Source organism: Varroa destructor, unplaced genomic scaffold (genome assembly GCF_002443255.2).
Source record: "Varroa destructor unplaced genomic scaffold, Vdes_3.0 BEIS01000007.1, whole genome shotgun sequence".
Classification (NCBI taxonomy): domain Eukaryota; kingdom Metazoa; phylum Arthropoda; class Arachnida; order Mesostigmata; family Varroidae; genus Varroa; species Varroa destructor.
Genome location: NW_019211460.1, coordinates 6,024,040 through 6,041,128, shown reverse-complemented (window position 1 = coordinate 6,041,128; position 17,089 = coordinate 6,024,040). Strand labels below are relative to the sequence as shown.

General features: G+C 37.6%; 1 protein-coding gene across 4 annotated transcripts in view; it reads left to right on the top strand.

Moving 5' to 3' along the window:
- The window catches only part of Arp3 (Actin-related protein 3), a 29,645-nt gene extending 17,561 nt beyond the window's left edge, over window positions 1–12,084 (top strand). For all 4 annotated transcript variants that reach the window (XM_022814096.2, XM_022814097.2, XM_086974480.1 and 1 more), the window contains 5 exons: window positions 2,859–3,076; window positions 3,889–4,070; window positions 4,392–4,667; window positions 10,219–10,428; window positions 11,620–12,084. In XM_022814096.2, coding sequence (XP_022669831.1) covers window positions 2,859–3,076; window positions 3,889–4,070; window positions 4,392–4,667; window positions 10,219–10,428; window positions 11,620–11,715 — 982 coding nt within the window. In that variant the 3' untranslated portion in view covers window positions 11,716–12,084. The remainder of the gene's footprint in view (window positions 1–2,858; window positions 3,077–3,888; window positions 4,071–4,391; window positions 4,668–10,218; window positions 10,429–11,619) is intronic.
- The last annotated feature ends 5,005 nt before the right edge of the window (window positions 12,085–17,089 follow it).

Here is a 17,089-nt window from a genome sequence, read left to right as displayed (position 1 = left end):
AGTCTGGGGCCTTCCACTTTACATTCGGACCCGACACGCTAATATAATTTTTTCCCTAAATGATCTAGCATGACTTTCCATGAAGGGCAACCTGGGTAGTTCGTCCCCGCTGTGCAATTACGCGTCCACGAAACCCTTAAAGCCATCTGTCAAGGCCCTTTCTAACTTAGCATTAGAGAAAGCGCAATGGGAGTCACTAGAGCGCTCTAGGATCTTGCGTTACCCCAGGATATGAAATGCGTTTTGCGCAGTTGTGCGTAAACAGCAGGTCTAAAAGGGTCTTCTTTATTTGGTGCAAGTAATGTTGGAATCCAGCGTGGCTTGCGAGCACTTAACTAAAAACGCTAGTTCGTTTCCCGGCCTTCCCAGCTAATTCCTGATGCTCGTGACGATGTCCTTAGCTGCTTGAGTGTTGTGAAGGGGAATGGCAATCCATACGTTTTGTCATTCGCCCGGCAACTCTTTCGTTGTATCCGCTGTCAAATCCGCCTAGGTTTTCTGTTGTTCTTGAGCGTTCAGATCCGATGGGATAGTTCCTGCCAGGACGAGGACTGCCTACGTACAGACTATTCGGTAAGGTTTGAGGCGCCCTTCGAGCGAGGGTGTGTTGAGCGTTTTGAAGAAGCCTGCTATTAAAATTTTGGGTTGAGTCCGACCTTGCCCAAATTGGGGCTTTAAACAGGACGGTTGACTCCACCACTCTTATCAGCAACTGTCTTCCTACCCTTGAAAAATAAAAGTTTAGTAATATATTTACTAAATTCTGATACTTTCATAGCCCTACTATCGTGCTTTTTTCTTATATACACTGAAAGCGGCACACTGAGAAGCTTTAGTTACTGCAAAGCTACAGTTTTGACGTTGGGTGACTTACCCACTGTTGGCGAGTTTCTCACTCCCTGAAACAAAGTGATGTTATTTGGCACCGTTAAGTGCAAGGCCTGATACGTATCGAAAGTCGATAACCCTTGCAGCACACACAACATGAATTGTGCTATTAAGGTAATCACGACGTGCGCTCAAGGTACAATCATACAGGTACCAAAGTTGAACTTTCGCAAGTCATAGGTTAATTTATGGTCTGCATTGTTGATGTCGTATCCTTAATATTGGAAACTAACTAAAAATTTGGATGTCGGTGCATCGAGTGATTTTTTTGAATAGGCCTCGAGTAGATGATTGTTGACGAATTCTAGGATCAGGTCTTTCCTCAGGAAGCTAAATGCACGCTTGGTGAAAACCAAGCATGGTCCAGGAAGAATTTGTAGTTTTGTCAGTTCATATACAAATTAGATATGAAAAATTTTAGATTGGTCTTTTTATGAGCCGTTGGCTTATCCTCGTGTTATTCGGCACATATACGGACGGTTTGTATATAACAAGATCTGGAAATACAACCTTAGTAGCCTGCAATAGGCATATTTTAGCGTGAGAAAAACTCAAATTTCAATCGAATCTGAGTCCGTTCGCAAATAATAGTAATACCTTAACTGTCTACCGTTTTGCAACCGTGCCATATTTGCCTTTTCATTGTTTATTTTATGAAAGTTTAATACTTATACGAACGGGCACAACTAGGGCAAAGTCTGTTTTATGACAGTTGGGCTTATTTCAGCCATCACCACTATTTATTAATTTGTTATTCCTTTCTTACGCTTCACCCCGAAGCAATCCGCATCTTCGCTCAATAGTACTACGGGTTGCGATATTTGCCTCGTGTCCAGTGAAGGTTAATGTTCAGAGATTATATGCCTTCATGAAATCAATTGGTATGATAGGTTGACTTCACAGCGAAAGTTAAGAAACTGATATCACTTATCTTTGGCGCGGTGTCAATAAAGTATGATTATAATCGATTTGACTTAAAATTATAACAAATTTTGGTCGATTGAAATGACTTCTACTTTCAAAGACAACCCACTCAATATGCTAAGCTCGTTTCTGGAAAATTGATAAAATGTAACTAAAGAGGTTTTTATTGTTTCTAGAGATGATGTCGCTTGCAGCCAACGTACTTGGTTTTTCATTCATTTTTAAGAAAAATCGCTAACATTAAAAAAATATGCTATAGAGGTTATGCGTAAAGAATTCTAACCTATGATTGACTGTGTAATTTATATTTGGAATTGAGCAACCTTGCGTCTGGTTACGCATAAACTTGTAAACAGTATGTGCATGTTAAACAATATTCAACTTAAAATAGACTAAGCAGACAAGACTAACACTGGGTGACATAGAACACAGTGGTTACTGGATAATTCTTCATTATGACTTATATAATTATTGCCTAGCTTCACTAATCGTAAAAGTCACTTTAGTTTCTAAGAATTCATGAACATATCCGGATAATCCTAGCTGTTCTGCAAGGTCACGTAAACCGTCATCGTCTTAAATTTTACCGAAGTAACTACCGAATGGAAAGTGTAGTTATAACTGTGCCTTTTTTCATGCATGAGGATTGCATGTGTTGACAAGAAGGTTCTAATGTAACGATACGATGATGCATCTGATTACTTACATCCTTATCACTAAATTCTGCTCACAGGTATTGCTTGACAGAAGAAACCACACAGACTACCATATAGCGCTCATTTTCTTAAAATTATGACATCCATAAATAAGGTTGCATCAGTAGTATTTTATTCAAATAGCACTGATGCAACCTTATTTCTATAGCCTAGTCATGACGTTATAACTTACGCGCTTCTTAGGTAAAACTTGTATTGAGGCCTAGTATATACCAACCTTGGTTCTTCTACGTATTTTTGAGTGTTACCATTTCTTCCATGGCGCATGATACCTTGTCTTGCGAACCGTTTCCCTGTTCTAGCAGATAACTGTGTTATGTAATGTTGCAGGTTCTGGGAGCAAAGTATATTCAAGTATCTACGTGCTGAGCCCGAGGACCACTATTTCCTGCTGACTGAACCACCATTAAATACCCCAGAAAATCGCGAGTACATGGCTGAAATAATGTTTGAAACGTTCAACGTACCCGGGCTGTATATTGCAGTGCAGGCGGTGCTTGCCCTAGCTGCAAGCTGGAGAAGCAAAGCCGGAAAGCCCACGCTTACAGGTACGTCTCAGTACTTATTTTTAAATTAAAAAAAAAAACGGTTCTGTATACAGTAGGTTTTAAGTCGCTAAGTCGTAGGTTGTAAGGCAGGCTGTAGTATCCGCGTCAGAACAACGGTGTTTGTTTTTCCCTTCCGGCCCGTGTTGACATAATTTTTGTTCGAGCTTCTTTATTCCATCGACAAACAGAACTTCGTCTCAAGGGTGAGATTTACATTCGCTCAAACTCTGATTTCATAATGAACCATTAGATCGCCATGCTTTCGACGATCACATTGTGCGTCAAATCAAAAACCGACTCGGCTTATAGTGTCGTGTGTTCCAGCTCACAGGAAAAAGTACTTTTGAAAATACTGAGCTTCAGTCTAGCACGGAGAAAAAGATACTAAAATGAACCAACAATCACCGCGACCGCAGCTAAATCAGCATAGCGTGCTAACTGAAATCAAAAAGATCTTACTTACATTGTTAGAATTGAGATGTATTTAACAATGGTAAGGAGCTTATTATTAAACGCAGATATTAAGAAAAAGCGTTGTTAAGCAACTGAAACTATTTTGGTTGGAGGCATATGCTTATAGGTGCTAATAATACAAAATTAATTTTACACGAGTTTACAATTTTTCAAAAATTATGAAATTATCGTTACAGCTTTGAAAGTCCAAACGTCTCAATGCCTCACATACGTAATATAATCATACCTAGCTTCACCTGTAATTTAATCAAATTTAATTAAGTTTGTTAATACGGACTGTTAGGTTAAATAAATAATGTTATGCTTCTCACTCTTTGATAATGGACCTCTCACTGTAGGACTAGTTATAGACAGTGGGGACGGAGTAACTCATTGTATCCCTGTAGCCGACGGATACGTTGTGGGGAGCTGCATTAAGCATATCCCCATTGCCGGCCGGAACATTACGTATTTTATTCAGAACCTTTTAAGAGAACGCGAAACTGGAATCCCACCGGAACAATCTCTCGAAACTGCAAAGGTATTGTATTATCTAATTGCAATTAAACACGATTATATGAATAAAATCTGTTAGCACGTATAAATTCCAAGCTTAGTTAAGAAATGTGATAGAACATTTTATAATATTACTGTACATAATAAATTTAATACAATGATTTTTAATAAAATAAAATCAGTAATCTATGCATATGCCTAACTAAAGCATGCACGTATACGAACACCTATATTAGGAAATGCCCTAATATTGTTTTTCATACGAACTTGTACCTCAGGTTATAGGACACAGATAACTCGGCAAATAATATGACGAATGTACAATTTATATTGGAATAATTTTCAGGCGATTAAGGAAAGGTACTGCTATATTTGCCCGGACATTGCGCGGGAATTCGCCAAATATGACAAAGAGCCCGACAAATGGTTCTTGTCATATGAAGGCATGAACAATGTTACTCGTCAAGGGTTTAGCGTAGACGTAGGCTACGAAAGGTTTCTTGGACCGGAAATTTTCTTTCACCCCGAATTCGCCAACCCTGATTTCAATACGCCGATTTCGGAAATTGTAGACACTTGCATCCAAAGTTGTCCGATAGACGTGCGCCGACCACTCTACAATGTAAGTACTGGAGAAGTTCAATAAAATGAAGAATGTAATGTACTTCCAATAATTGTTTTATAGAGGGAAGCTACTACTGGTAGCTTTACATTTTTTTTAAATAGTAAAATGCATTTTTATTAAAGGTGAACACGTATTTTCTTAATGTAAATTATGATTTACCAAATGCAGGTCTTCTTTGTGGCCACAATTGAGCGCTAACCAAAACAGGTACTGCAAAATGGGGGCGACTCGAATCATTTTTCAATTGTTTCGTTTGTTTCCTTTGTGCCCCTATTGTCGCCGTGTCGATGGCTCTAACGTAGCTAGAGAAATTCATACTCAAAGTGCTTAGTTCACTCTATGAAGTAAGGTAGCTTGAAGCATTCATGATATTGGATCTAATGGAAGAAACCGCATTTTGTTTCGTTTTACACTCTTTTCACAAGATCCTTTGGGTTATTATAAACTAAGTAAAAATAAATGCGGTAAACTATCCCGATATTACTGATACAAAAAAAAAACTAAAAACATATTATTTTAACGTTGAAACATAAACAGAAGTTTTTTCACCTCCCTTTGTCTTTGGACATAAAAGGCTTGTCCAGACACTGCTGTGTTTTTACGTTGCCTGGATACCCTTTTTATAATATTGGATTTTCGAAAAAGCATTGATTGTTTTCAAGTCAAAATAGAAACAAATACTTTTTTTTATTTTAGAATAGTACTAAACTGAATATGTATTATTTTCATCGATAAACTTTTGTTGTTTTTTGGTAACAGCATACTCGCATCACTGTAGATGTTCTGTGGTTCCTGGGCGAAACTTGGTGACAAGTAATTTTTGCACCTCTTAATTGAAGCTAAATTGACACAATTAAGGAATTTCTACATAAACTGAAACAGATGATATTCTTGTGGTGGGCAATCCGAGCTACACGATAAATGCATTAAAATTTCGTATCCAAATTCTCTCAGTTTTTGTGGGGTAGCTATGTATGTTTGTGGTACATCATCGTCAAGATGGGAGGCAGCCTTTATTTACGATTTCCTGTCGATTTTTTCAGTGAATTGTTGTAGTCCGGTTAATTATTGACAGTAGAAGTCAGAACCAATCATTTTGCCAGGTAGTAGAAACCCGTAATGCGCCATTCCTTTCCAATCCCGTCAAACACACACACCTTTCTTTAATGTTAGTGTAAATATTAAAATTAAAGAGCGTATTTTATTTTTTTATTTGCACATTGTAATTCACTTCATCATCTGTGGTCAATCGTTCTACAATGGTTCGATTTTCGTAAATGGAGATACAACTAATTAAATTCTTTTGCGTCATTTCGTGTGGCACTCGGAACTTTCTTTTGTAGTTAGTTTTCTTCACAAAGACTATTTGGCAGCGGAATAGTTCTTTGGCAGCTCAGGTGTCGTTTCGAAATAATTCTATGAACTTTTTCCATGACTAGCCTACAAATATGAGGAGCATCTTTCACACCGGATTTCCAAAGCAAAAGCGATAAAACCATTTTTGGGCCGCTTTTTTTCGATAACACATATTGATCATGAATAGCAAACATTTTTCTGCGAGCCTTTCAGCTTTAAAGTGACGTTAACGTCAACCCGACGCGGTTTATATTACCTATATGAGACTCGACCAATATGTGTGAAAGCCATCCAGCTAGGAGAGCGGTTAATACTTTTTTGGCAACCCAATAATAACATGCTTAAAAAAATAGTAAACTCATACCGAAGAGAAATTTTCTGAAATAACCACCTTTGTATTATAGCATCAAAGAACTGCCCCAGAAGAAAGGTAAGTGAACGACGGGTTTTCTCTAAGAGGTCTACTGAACGACGTGGTAATCATATAACCAGCTAGTAACCTTAGCTTGGTTTTTTTACAGTGATGATTTCTAACATTTCATTTTTTTAATATTAACTAATATTTAATTCCTGGTAATTATTTTGCGTATTCTGACATTTGAGCTAGCGTTGCTGCATGCTTGTTTTGCAAAACTATTACTGCGTATTAACTACGCAGACCACACCGTCATGTCGCTATTTTGCTATGATGAAGCCTTTGCTATAGTTGGCTCTATTTTGTGATCGTCGTTTCAAGGCCCTGATTTCGTAATGTCGTTGTTGTATCCTGAAGTATTCAACAATAAATTTGTTGCTTCTCAAATGGTGGTAAATATAATCACCGTAAGAAAGCATATCTGACCGAGTACACCGAGTGGATAGATTACACGGCCAGGATGAGCATATTGGCCTACATGTCGTCGAAGTTTTGTAAAAAAATGTTCATTGTTAATGCTTTCGTGACCTGTAGCTGGTTGGCTTTTTTCGTCGTAAACTGGTACTTAACGGAAATATTGTTGGCTCAATTTAGCTTATATAGTATGCAAACTGCTTCTATTGTTGCAGTTATCATAGCAGATGTGTTTGGTTGAATGTGGCTAGCACCCGTATTCACCACGTCAGCGACCTGGTTTGAGCGGCCATTAGAGCACCGCCCGCGGGCTCTGCTCCGCTGCTCAGTTTCACTACTAAACACGTAAAATTTTATTTTTATAAATTTGTGTAGGATAATTAATACTTTATGATAGTCACCGTCGAATAACAGCTAACTATTATTTCATGATTTAATTTAAACATAGTGTTTTCTGCAACACACGCTGAGCACGTTTCTTCACGCAACAGTTGTCACCAGACAATGCCGGTGCAGCATTGAACGATCGAAATGAGAAAGTAGTTGCTCCCGTCGGTTAACGATTAAAATTTATTGCGCTGTATGGAAAAAAGGACCTATTTGGCCAATCGGCTCTATATGTTGCACAAATTTTTTTCCGGTTGAACCGAACCACTTTTTTCTTGGGTGGGACAAATTTGCTATCCAAGGGTTTGGTAGAACAGAGAAAAAATATATTTTAACTAACATTACATAGATCGTTTCTATCGGATAAATCGCTCTAGCCTCGTTTTCTGGAACTGCTTGAAAAGCTAATGATGACGATTGCGAATGAAAGAAGCGTTCTAGCAAAGAAGTGCCATAAACATAATAGCGCAAAAACTTTGACAAATGATTTTATCAATTGTTTATTTAACCTATTTACCATATTTTTAATATCATTTCTCGATTATTTAGCAATTAAGCTTTCATATATTGTATACATAATCATAGACGATTTAAGCTTTAAAGAAATTTAAGCTTTTTATTATTTCAGATGACTAAAAGAATCACACTTTCCGCCAGTTATGCTCTTCTTTGTGCATATCGCGGAAATCATATGTTGATATTCACTTCTACTCTTAAATATAGATGGCTCTATCGGTATTTCATACTGCTTTTATCGTACATCTAGTGCAGCAAAGTCAGTAGTGTGCGTTTATCCGTCCAAATAAACGTAGTACCATTGAAAAATGATAAACGTTTGATGTGAAGAAGGCAGTAAACCTTAACGTCACCGACTATGGCTAGAACATTCGAACGATAAGATGTAGAACTAACACAAATTAATAGTATCATATGATATTTTAAGTATTTTGCGACTGATATCGAAAGCACCGTTTTCGATACAAACTCAATAATGGCATAGCGTAGGTGTTGGCACTATTATATTAATTAATAGGTTAAATTAATTTTAAAAAAAATTCGTTTTTCCCGCAAGTCTTCGTAATCCAGTCTAGTAATGTACAGGATGGGGTATTCAAATTTCGATTGGTTGATAGTAGTAGCGGGCCTGTACTCATCCGTTATCCTTAGCAGTATGAAAAGCCAGTTTTTTTTTCTACAAGTAACAAGCTTGCCATGCCGAAAAAGACTATACCGTTTTCAAAATGATATAAGAGCGAAAATCAAGTCTTCCCGCTGGTTTTTATCAATATTAAAAACGTCTTTTTTCGCTCAAAATAGACGCATTGTTGTCAGTTTCCATGTAGCTTTTGAAAACCCGAGGAAGACTTTTGTGATAAGATGATTTTGATTCAAAAGGCTCGAAATCTATCAAAAGGACTTAAAAATATTTTTTATATTCTTGAGTTTTTAATATAAAAGTGAATACCATTGTGGAGAAGAAAACGTTTTTACTAATTGTATCTATAAATAAGCTTCAACGATTAGTTTTTTTTTTAAATCCTTGTTGCGTTTTTAGCATCTTTGAACTTTTGGCTGTTTCGGTCTTTTGAATTCTTTAAACTTTCTTCTGCTGTTAGACCAAAATTTGATTCCTCCGGAATCTTTGGTGTGTACATATATTAGTCTACTTTTATTAGCACCGCTTGCCACACAGTCATTATTAAAATAATTTGCGAATTTAAAGGAATATCACTTAGTGGTTTAGATTCTGAATTGCAGCTGGATCACAGTAAGTGGTAGTGGTAGTGGTAGTGGTAGTGGTAGTAGGAAACATGACTGCCAGAGTTACACTTTTAGCAGATGCAAAAGAATACGCGGGGTATCGGTTTCTATTTAGATACAATATTAAAAACAATTAATAACAAGACGTCCGGATTCAGACACGGACGCGTCACCTAGGTGCAGCAAAAAATTTGATTATGTTCGAGATCATGAAATCTTGCGCAGTTGGATTTAAAGCTGCTTGTATCAACGATACACGTGTGTGTCGGCCAAAATCTGCAACCGTTCTGATAACATTGGAACAGCTAGCCCCGAATTAGATGCCGTGTTTACTCACCCAAGACCTAAAACTGCATTCGAATGAACGTTTATAAAGCTCTGTTTGAAGCAATTTGAGTAAAATGTATCGTAAATTGACGATTTGTAAAAGTTATAGGGGTTTTGGCAAGCAACTGTAAAACACTTAGCACATGACCAGGATACGTGGTGCAGTTCTTTCTAAGCTTTTCAAACACAGTGTGCATATAATTTATACGCTGTTAAAAACCTTGTTTCTTTCCTTTTCTCATATCAGTCTCTTGGCGGAGTCCGGCGGGCAAAACGTACGCAAAAACGATACTACACCATAAAATAATGCTGTGAAACATCTAGCGGATCTGGGTTCGGGATGATAAAAACCTAGACTATTTCCATTCATCGCGCTTCGGAAAGAGCAGATTGTAAAATTTTGAAAATATGCGACCCGCGTAAAGATCTTGTCCAAAATAGGTTCAGTATAATGACGCTTTATCAGAGATGGGAAAGTTCAATCTCGAACTTACTGCTCAATGTCAAAAGAGTTCTCACTACTTTTTTGAAGCAATCTATCAATGTAATCAATCCCTTAGCTACCTGAACTCGTGAACTACAAAACATCTATTCTCTCAACAGCCTCATTGAGGCTAAATTAAGGCTACTCCAGACAACTGCAATCCTAGAATTTAGAACTAAAAGAGCTTAATTTTAAGAGAACTCTGACACACTACAGGTTTTTCCAACGTTACTCACTCGATTACACTATTGAACTACAATATTGCAATTCACTCTATTTCTAAACATAAAATTAAAAGATCCCCTTACTAAATATACTAACAACAAAGGTCTTATGATCATAGATTTCTTGTCAAGCTTAGGTTAGAAAAAAGAAATCAAAACTTGCCTAAATATGCGTTACAGAACATTGTACTGTCGGGTGGTTCTACAATGTTCCGCGATTTTGGACGTCGTCTCCAGCGTGACGTAAAAAGGGTTGTCGACGCACGCCTGAAGCATTCGATTGAATTGAGCGGAGGTCATATCACACCCAAGCCGATAGACGTGACAGTCGTTTCACATCATATGCAGAGGTACGCCGTTTGGTTCGGCGGCTCCATGCTTGCGTCTATGGTGGGTACAGTCTTAACGTTCGCTGAAGACTTATATATTGGGATTTGCAATCCGGACGTTAGGCGTTTTCTAGTCTCTTAACAGATGAAAGCATAAGTCCCAAATTAAAATACGGGTTTCTTAGTTCTAAGCAAATAATAGAGTCATTCTTGTTTATAACGATTGTAATTAATATTTAAATGTCTATGTAAAGCTAAATTTTGGCTTTTTAATAATCTTGTCCTTGTAATCTTCTGTAAAAGCCCTTGTAATCTCACCGATTTTGGCTCCGACACTTGAGAATTATTTTGTGGGTCCTAAATGTGTTATTTGCAAAAGACAATTTTGTACTCAATATGGTTCACTCTTCGTACCTGCTGGTTATTTATTAGTTAGTGTTATAGGCGTACACTTACCTCATTCTATATTAAATGCAAATGTTTGAAAAGGAATAATAGCTCCGAATATATTTCGTTTAAGTCTCATATAGTTATCGATATGTAAAAATCTAGCGCAAATTTAGTGTCCGTCCAATATTTCAAAAAAACCAAGCTTTACAGAATGTGTATCTGTGTGTGAGCTATCCATTGGCCAACATCTTTCTTTCTACTAAAATAATTGGTTTTATTGTTTTATAGTTATTGTGTCAAAACTGAGAACCCTGTTTAATAGCCGTTCTTTTTTTTAACCCCTAAATACTTATATTGTCAATTCTGTATTTAAACATTGCATGGCTAGCGACAGTAAGATACTATGAAGGCACGATGGAGGAACCGCACGCCGCAAAATTCCTACCTGCTCTGCTACAGTTTGTGCCTATATTACGCGTGGCAATTTTTTTTACAGCTAGAAGAAATTGAGTGTTTTTAACTCATAAAAAAATTATTTTGGAGTAAAAAACGATGAAGAATTATGTAAGTCTCTCAGTTTATATTTAACGCCAATAGATTTAGATTCGATTAAATTTATGGTAGACACACACTGTTTGGATAGGATGCACACCATTTTAAGGTGTGTATAATTTTTCAACAGCTACACATCTGAACTAATCCGGCCGCCTGGTTTTATTACTTGATTAAATTTTTGTGTTATTGTTGGTAACTTCCAACCTTAGCAAGTTTAATCTAATTAATAACAACGCACGTTTTTGTTTTATCTCTTGTTTTTTTATACGTAACGTTGATATTTCAATACCGATGGCGTTAATTCTAGCCGGAGTTCTACCCAGTGTGCCACACCAAAGCGCAGTACGAAGAACATGGTCCGAGTATATGTCGACACAATGCCGTCTTTGGAACCATGTGGTGACCTGCAAGATCGGTAAAACCGGCAGCAGTTGACGGTGCAATGAGACGTGATTTCTATGGAACGTTTGCCGACGATCTATGCACAGCTCGGATATCCATCTCGGCACTGCAATCTGAAAAAGAAAGCCTTTGGAGGAAGGATGATGAAGTAAACGTTACTGCCTTAAGCACAACGGAGGACCGCGGTTGGATACTAAACCCGTGATTTTGTCTCTCACTATTATTGATAATATTACGAGTAAACTAACCTTGATGCTCCATGATTCCTCACTTTATAAGTTTAACCGCCGCATTGGCTGTAAAGGATGTCATTTATCTCGTTATATGAGATATGCGGTCAATAAAGTTGAAAAAGAACTCTCAAGAACTACGTTTGTTGAATATTCATTGAATTAACTTCATTCTTAAAGTACAGTTCCAATCTATGCACCATATAAAGACTGAAGTGCGAATCATTATTTATTCTTTCGATTGGTTCGAAAAAATAAGTGTAAGGGCACGGTCTGTGTTCCACTTGGTTTTCAAGGATAAAAAGAGTACACAGATAGTTATATTGTGGCAGAGCGCACGTCAACAGAGCTTACAAGTTCTTCAAGGAAGACACGAAGTATTAAAATGTGCCACAGAGGTTACTCACTACATGTCAGCCAAATACAATCATTGGGCTTCTCAGTGGAAAATATTCTAGCGTAGATGAAATTATAACTACAGCTCCGGAATAATGCAAACGTGGCTGTCAACGAAAAACCCACAAATAATGCAATAATAAAATGTTCAATTGTCAGTGTGACAATAATATCGAAATTCAATGAGAAAGAAGATGGCAGGATTTCAAAAATTGCCCAATGAACTCTTTAGTAGCATACCATTCATATCTTCGCAAAAACTAAGGAAGAGCATACGTGAGACGAAATACATTAATGATAAGACTTCACAACCATATATAATCGAACCCATTTGTTTCAAAGTGGGAAGCATAAGTTATAATATAGATACCATTGACCTCTGTTTGGTTTAGTATACAAGTGAACTGTTTCATATATTGTAGGTCTATTATAATATACCTTAGTGCTCTTAGCAGCATATTCGCACAAAAAAGTTCACTCAAATTGACTGAAATTTCATTTCACACCTTGTTACTTTGTTTGGCAATCGCAGCGCAGTCTTCTTGATAAACGCTCGTTTTTTTTCTGATTAGTTAGCAAAAATAAGTAAACTTTAAATATGTATGGACGGCGAATACTAATTATTAGTATTTTTGCTTGAGTTTTAATTATTAAGTTACAAAAATAGGTCTGTAAACAGAATAAGGAAAATTGTTAATTTCCTTTGTTTTGGGGTTGGTCGCCAGTTATTAAAATAAAACGACATTATTCGCTGCGTCTTTTCATGCAGTTGTCTTTGTCTTTATGCGATAACAAACTTCGCTATATTATAATGTTAAATTGAAAAAAAACAAGCTTGTTAGATAATGTGGTCGTTAAAAAGCATGTATAGCGTAAATATGCTATCGTCCTAGCTTTCACATAACTTTATAGTTGTTCGCCTTTGACTAGCACCAAACAGTAAGTTTTCATTATATTTAGCAACTCTATTATTTCAGAGAAAGTAAGTATGAGTACCCCAAAGGTGTGTTCTAAAAAAGCAATTTTACGTTTAAAAACGATCTTCTGAATGGCTTTTGGCTGTTTATGCGTATGGATTATTTATTTTTAATTACTGAAGGTTCACGACCAGGCAGTCTGCTAAAATAATGGCGAGCTATCTACTGTATCAAATGTGCAAGCTCCATTCCTATAAGAATGATAACAATACCACTACTATGTGCTAGTGGTCATAGTAGGCCCTTAGTCAGGAGCTGAAACTAGGACGACCCTTAAATTGTAAGATTGCTAGTTAAACCATGCATATGGGTTACAAAAATATAGATATTTTAAGATTGTTTAAAGACTATGATAAATCGAATGGGTTCTGACTTCACAAGTAGCTGCTTATTCACTACGTTATTGTAAAATAACACTAGATTCGGTGGAACGCTTGACGTAAAAATACTTGTCTATTCAGATAACTGATGATTATTAAGGGACACCTGTAGCATCCATCAAATCATGCCCAAGCAACCACTCCTATGATAATCGGTTACTTCATCTATTGAGATCTGAAGCTCATCTCAGCCAGAATACAGTTATATTTTTCATTTATATATATATATATATATAATTTTCAATAATAATAATAATAAGTATTTTTATTTATCCACGCTCGCACAAGTAAATCTCGCTGGATACATTCGTTTTTCCACGGGTGGTATGGTAGCATAACGTCTCCTTTACTGTGCGCCACATTTAGAGCTTAAACATTGCTCAAGAACTTGTTTTTTTTACCCACGATAAACGCATCCTGTAAATCCTTCAAATCTGGGTTGGACAACAGCCATGTGTGCTCATTGCAAAGTATGCAAAGTAACCAACTTCACAGTAACTGGCTCGTATAAGCCGGTTTGCATCGTCTGCAAAACTCAAGGTCCTTCCTTAGATATTAGCTATCCCGGGTCGCATAAACATATGCAAATTAACTTCCTTATTGATACCTGCGTCTTTGTGGAAAAAGTACAATGGATTGACGTCTTCTTTACGGGACAATACACTCAGAACGTGAGCACTGACCGGAAGGTTGTTTCTATTTAAAATAGGCACATCCTCGCGTAAGCGAGCCAGTGACTATAGGGTTCATTTTTTTGCATCGATGATATAAATTTTCCTATGCAGAAAGAAAACAAAAACTATCTGCTACTTTATTTTTAAATAACCGAGAAGCAAAGAACCTCGACTAAATCGATTGGTTTTAGTGTTGTCAGAGGCATATGTCTGACTTTTATGGCATGTTCTCGCGGACATGGTGGCTTTACCCACATCAAGATTCCGAGAATAGCGAGCGAGCGAGCGAATATATGCATGGCAAACAGTTTTTCAAATAAAATGAGCCTTTTTATGTGGCTGTAGTCAGCGTGACGTACATCCCTATATTTAATTTTACAAAACATAAAATCTATATCGATTGCGGTTAGTAACACTGACAAGCTGTAGTTTAAAAAACAAGATTTCTCGCACCAGAAAAACTGGCTACCTTGAGCTGTAGCCCGTGTAGCTATTGTGTAGCTCATTTATTGAAGGTACGCTTGGAAGTTACCTAAGTTTGTTAACCTTATATTTAGAGAATGAAACACGGTAACTTGAGATTAATCGTCAATTTACTTCAAAGTCTGGTAGCAGCAGCTCCACCTGGCTGCGCTCCGAGGAGCTAACACTTGACTGCGCGGCAGGGTTTGGGTCATGTCAGGTTAGACAGTACAGTTTCCCGTTAACTGAAGAGTCGCTCCGAATCTTCACGTAGTTGCAAGTTGTACGAGACAGTGCGTGGGCTTGGGTGTCCTATGCGGTAAGGTATCCGCAGTATGGAGTAGCCCCGGACAGCGTCAGTTGTCTTTTCTCGTGCAATAAACGGCTTGAGTTGTCAACAGTGGATATTTTGTTTATTTTGTTCGCACCCTGGTAACACTGCGGTGTCTGCTGATACAACTTTTACATTTATCGGGTTGGTTATCCTACTTGTGTTGTACGGGCCGAACTACAACCTTTAAAGCTTGTCCGATAAACAAAGCTTGCGAAGCTAGACCAAGGACATAACCGAGTTTACAGTGTTGAATTTTCGCGCGCGCCTCTCTTGGTTGCACAGATCTCCGTTGACTTTCTTCTATTGGTCAACTAGGGTTTATGCCAACTTCAGCGAAAAGCATGTTGAATTAGCTTTTCGCACACGGAACACAAACCTACGGCAACGTTTGGTTGACCGCTGTGGAGCGGTAAACTACGAATGGCAAAATTTAGCTCAGTCGTATTAACATTCACTAACGAGTTTACATGTCAGCAAGCGTTTTACGTGGCCTCTCTATGTGAGTTAGTCTTTGAATGGGGGTGCGACGCTGATCGATGTGACAGGAAACCGTAATATTTTCCAATAACGCTGACATTAACGTTTTTTTTTTATGCTCTATGTTTTAGGATGATCCGATTGATTAGCGACTACGTGAATAACTCATTTCCGATGAATTATCCGACAGTGCCTCTGCCACTAAATATGTTTAAGGTGACACAAGGGGGGTGGCTATGACCCGGCTGCCATAATTTGTCTGACTGAAAGACAACAAATCAGTGATATGGAAAGGAGTGACTAGCATTGGTATATGTTAAACATCATCGAATTTAATCAAAAATATTTTCTTCTTTGGCACTTTAAACACAAACGGACAAGGCATTTCGTGTTGCGGTATGCTTTGAACCAGACATACCTTTCGTTAACCTAAGTCCGTGCCAGGCCTATTTGTTTCGCTTGCTGATCAGTGTGCTAGTCGTGCAAAGTCTCTTCGCGATATCTGGCAGGGCAAGCAGCAGGTCTTCACTCTGTCGGCGAGATTATAATTGTACAATACACCATTGACGACAGTGAATGCTGATGAAAAGGGTGCTTAGGCTATGATTCCATTTTCAATAGAAATGGGTCACCCTGCTGATCTTATGTAAGATCTGCCATGAAGATTGTGGCTATCGGTTAGTGCTTTTTCATTTCTTCGCGTTATTACCACTTAATGTTCCAGTATTTCATGCTCTGCTTATAAGTCACCGTAGTTTGATGTTTCTATTGTTGAAGGACTTATTATGCTAATCGACTAGCCAGATCCTTAACAGATATTATCGAGTAAAGTGCGTGGGGATCAGCTATGTAGCCCTAAAGGAGCGTGTCTTAATAGTTAACGATAGATTCGCTTCATAGAGTACGTTTTGAAACCGCGAATTGTGTTTGTCGCAAGAGGTCGAAGAGGCAAGATATCAGTTTTTGGATAAGGTACATTATTTAGTAGTTACCAGATCGTCATTCAAGCCGAAGGGCATCATTTGAAACCTGAATAGGTTGTTGAGCATGATAAATGCTGTTTCTTCGATATCTATTTCTTATAGCGGGCCTTGGGAATATCCTTGTTTAAAATCTAGGGATAGGAAATACGTAGAACCGATCAGGCAGTTGAGCGTATGGTCTGCGAGCGTAAACGGATTCTTCGCTTTCTTTTACAATATCTTGTAGTTGAAGCGGTACTTCCCCGTCTTTTCTTCACTAATACCACTAAGCTACATCATAGCTTCATGAATCTGCAGCATACATCGGTTAGAAGGAACCGACGGTAGTTATCTACAGCGCGCTCCCTAAATAAACTAAATTTCTCAAAAAACGATTAGTGTTATCCACAATAGTTTGCAGTTAGAATTTAAATTACCGGCAGGCGAATTCCAAATAATGTCTTCAATGAAATCTTTGTGTTT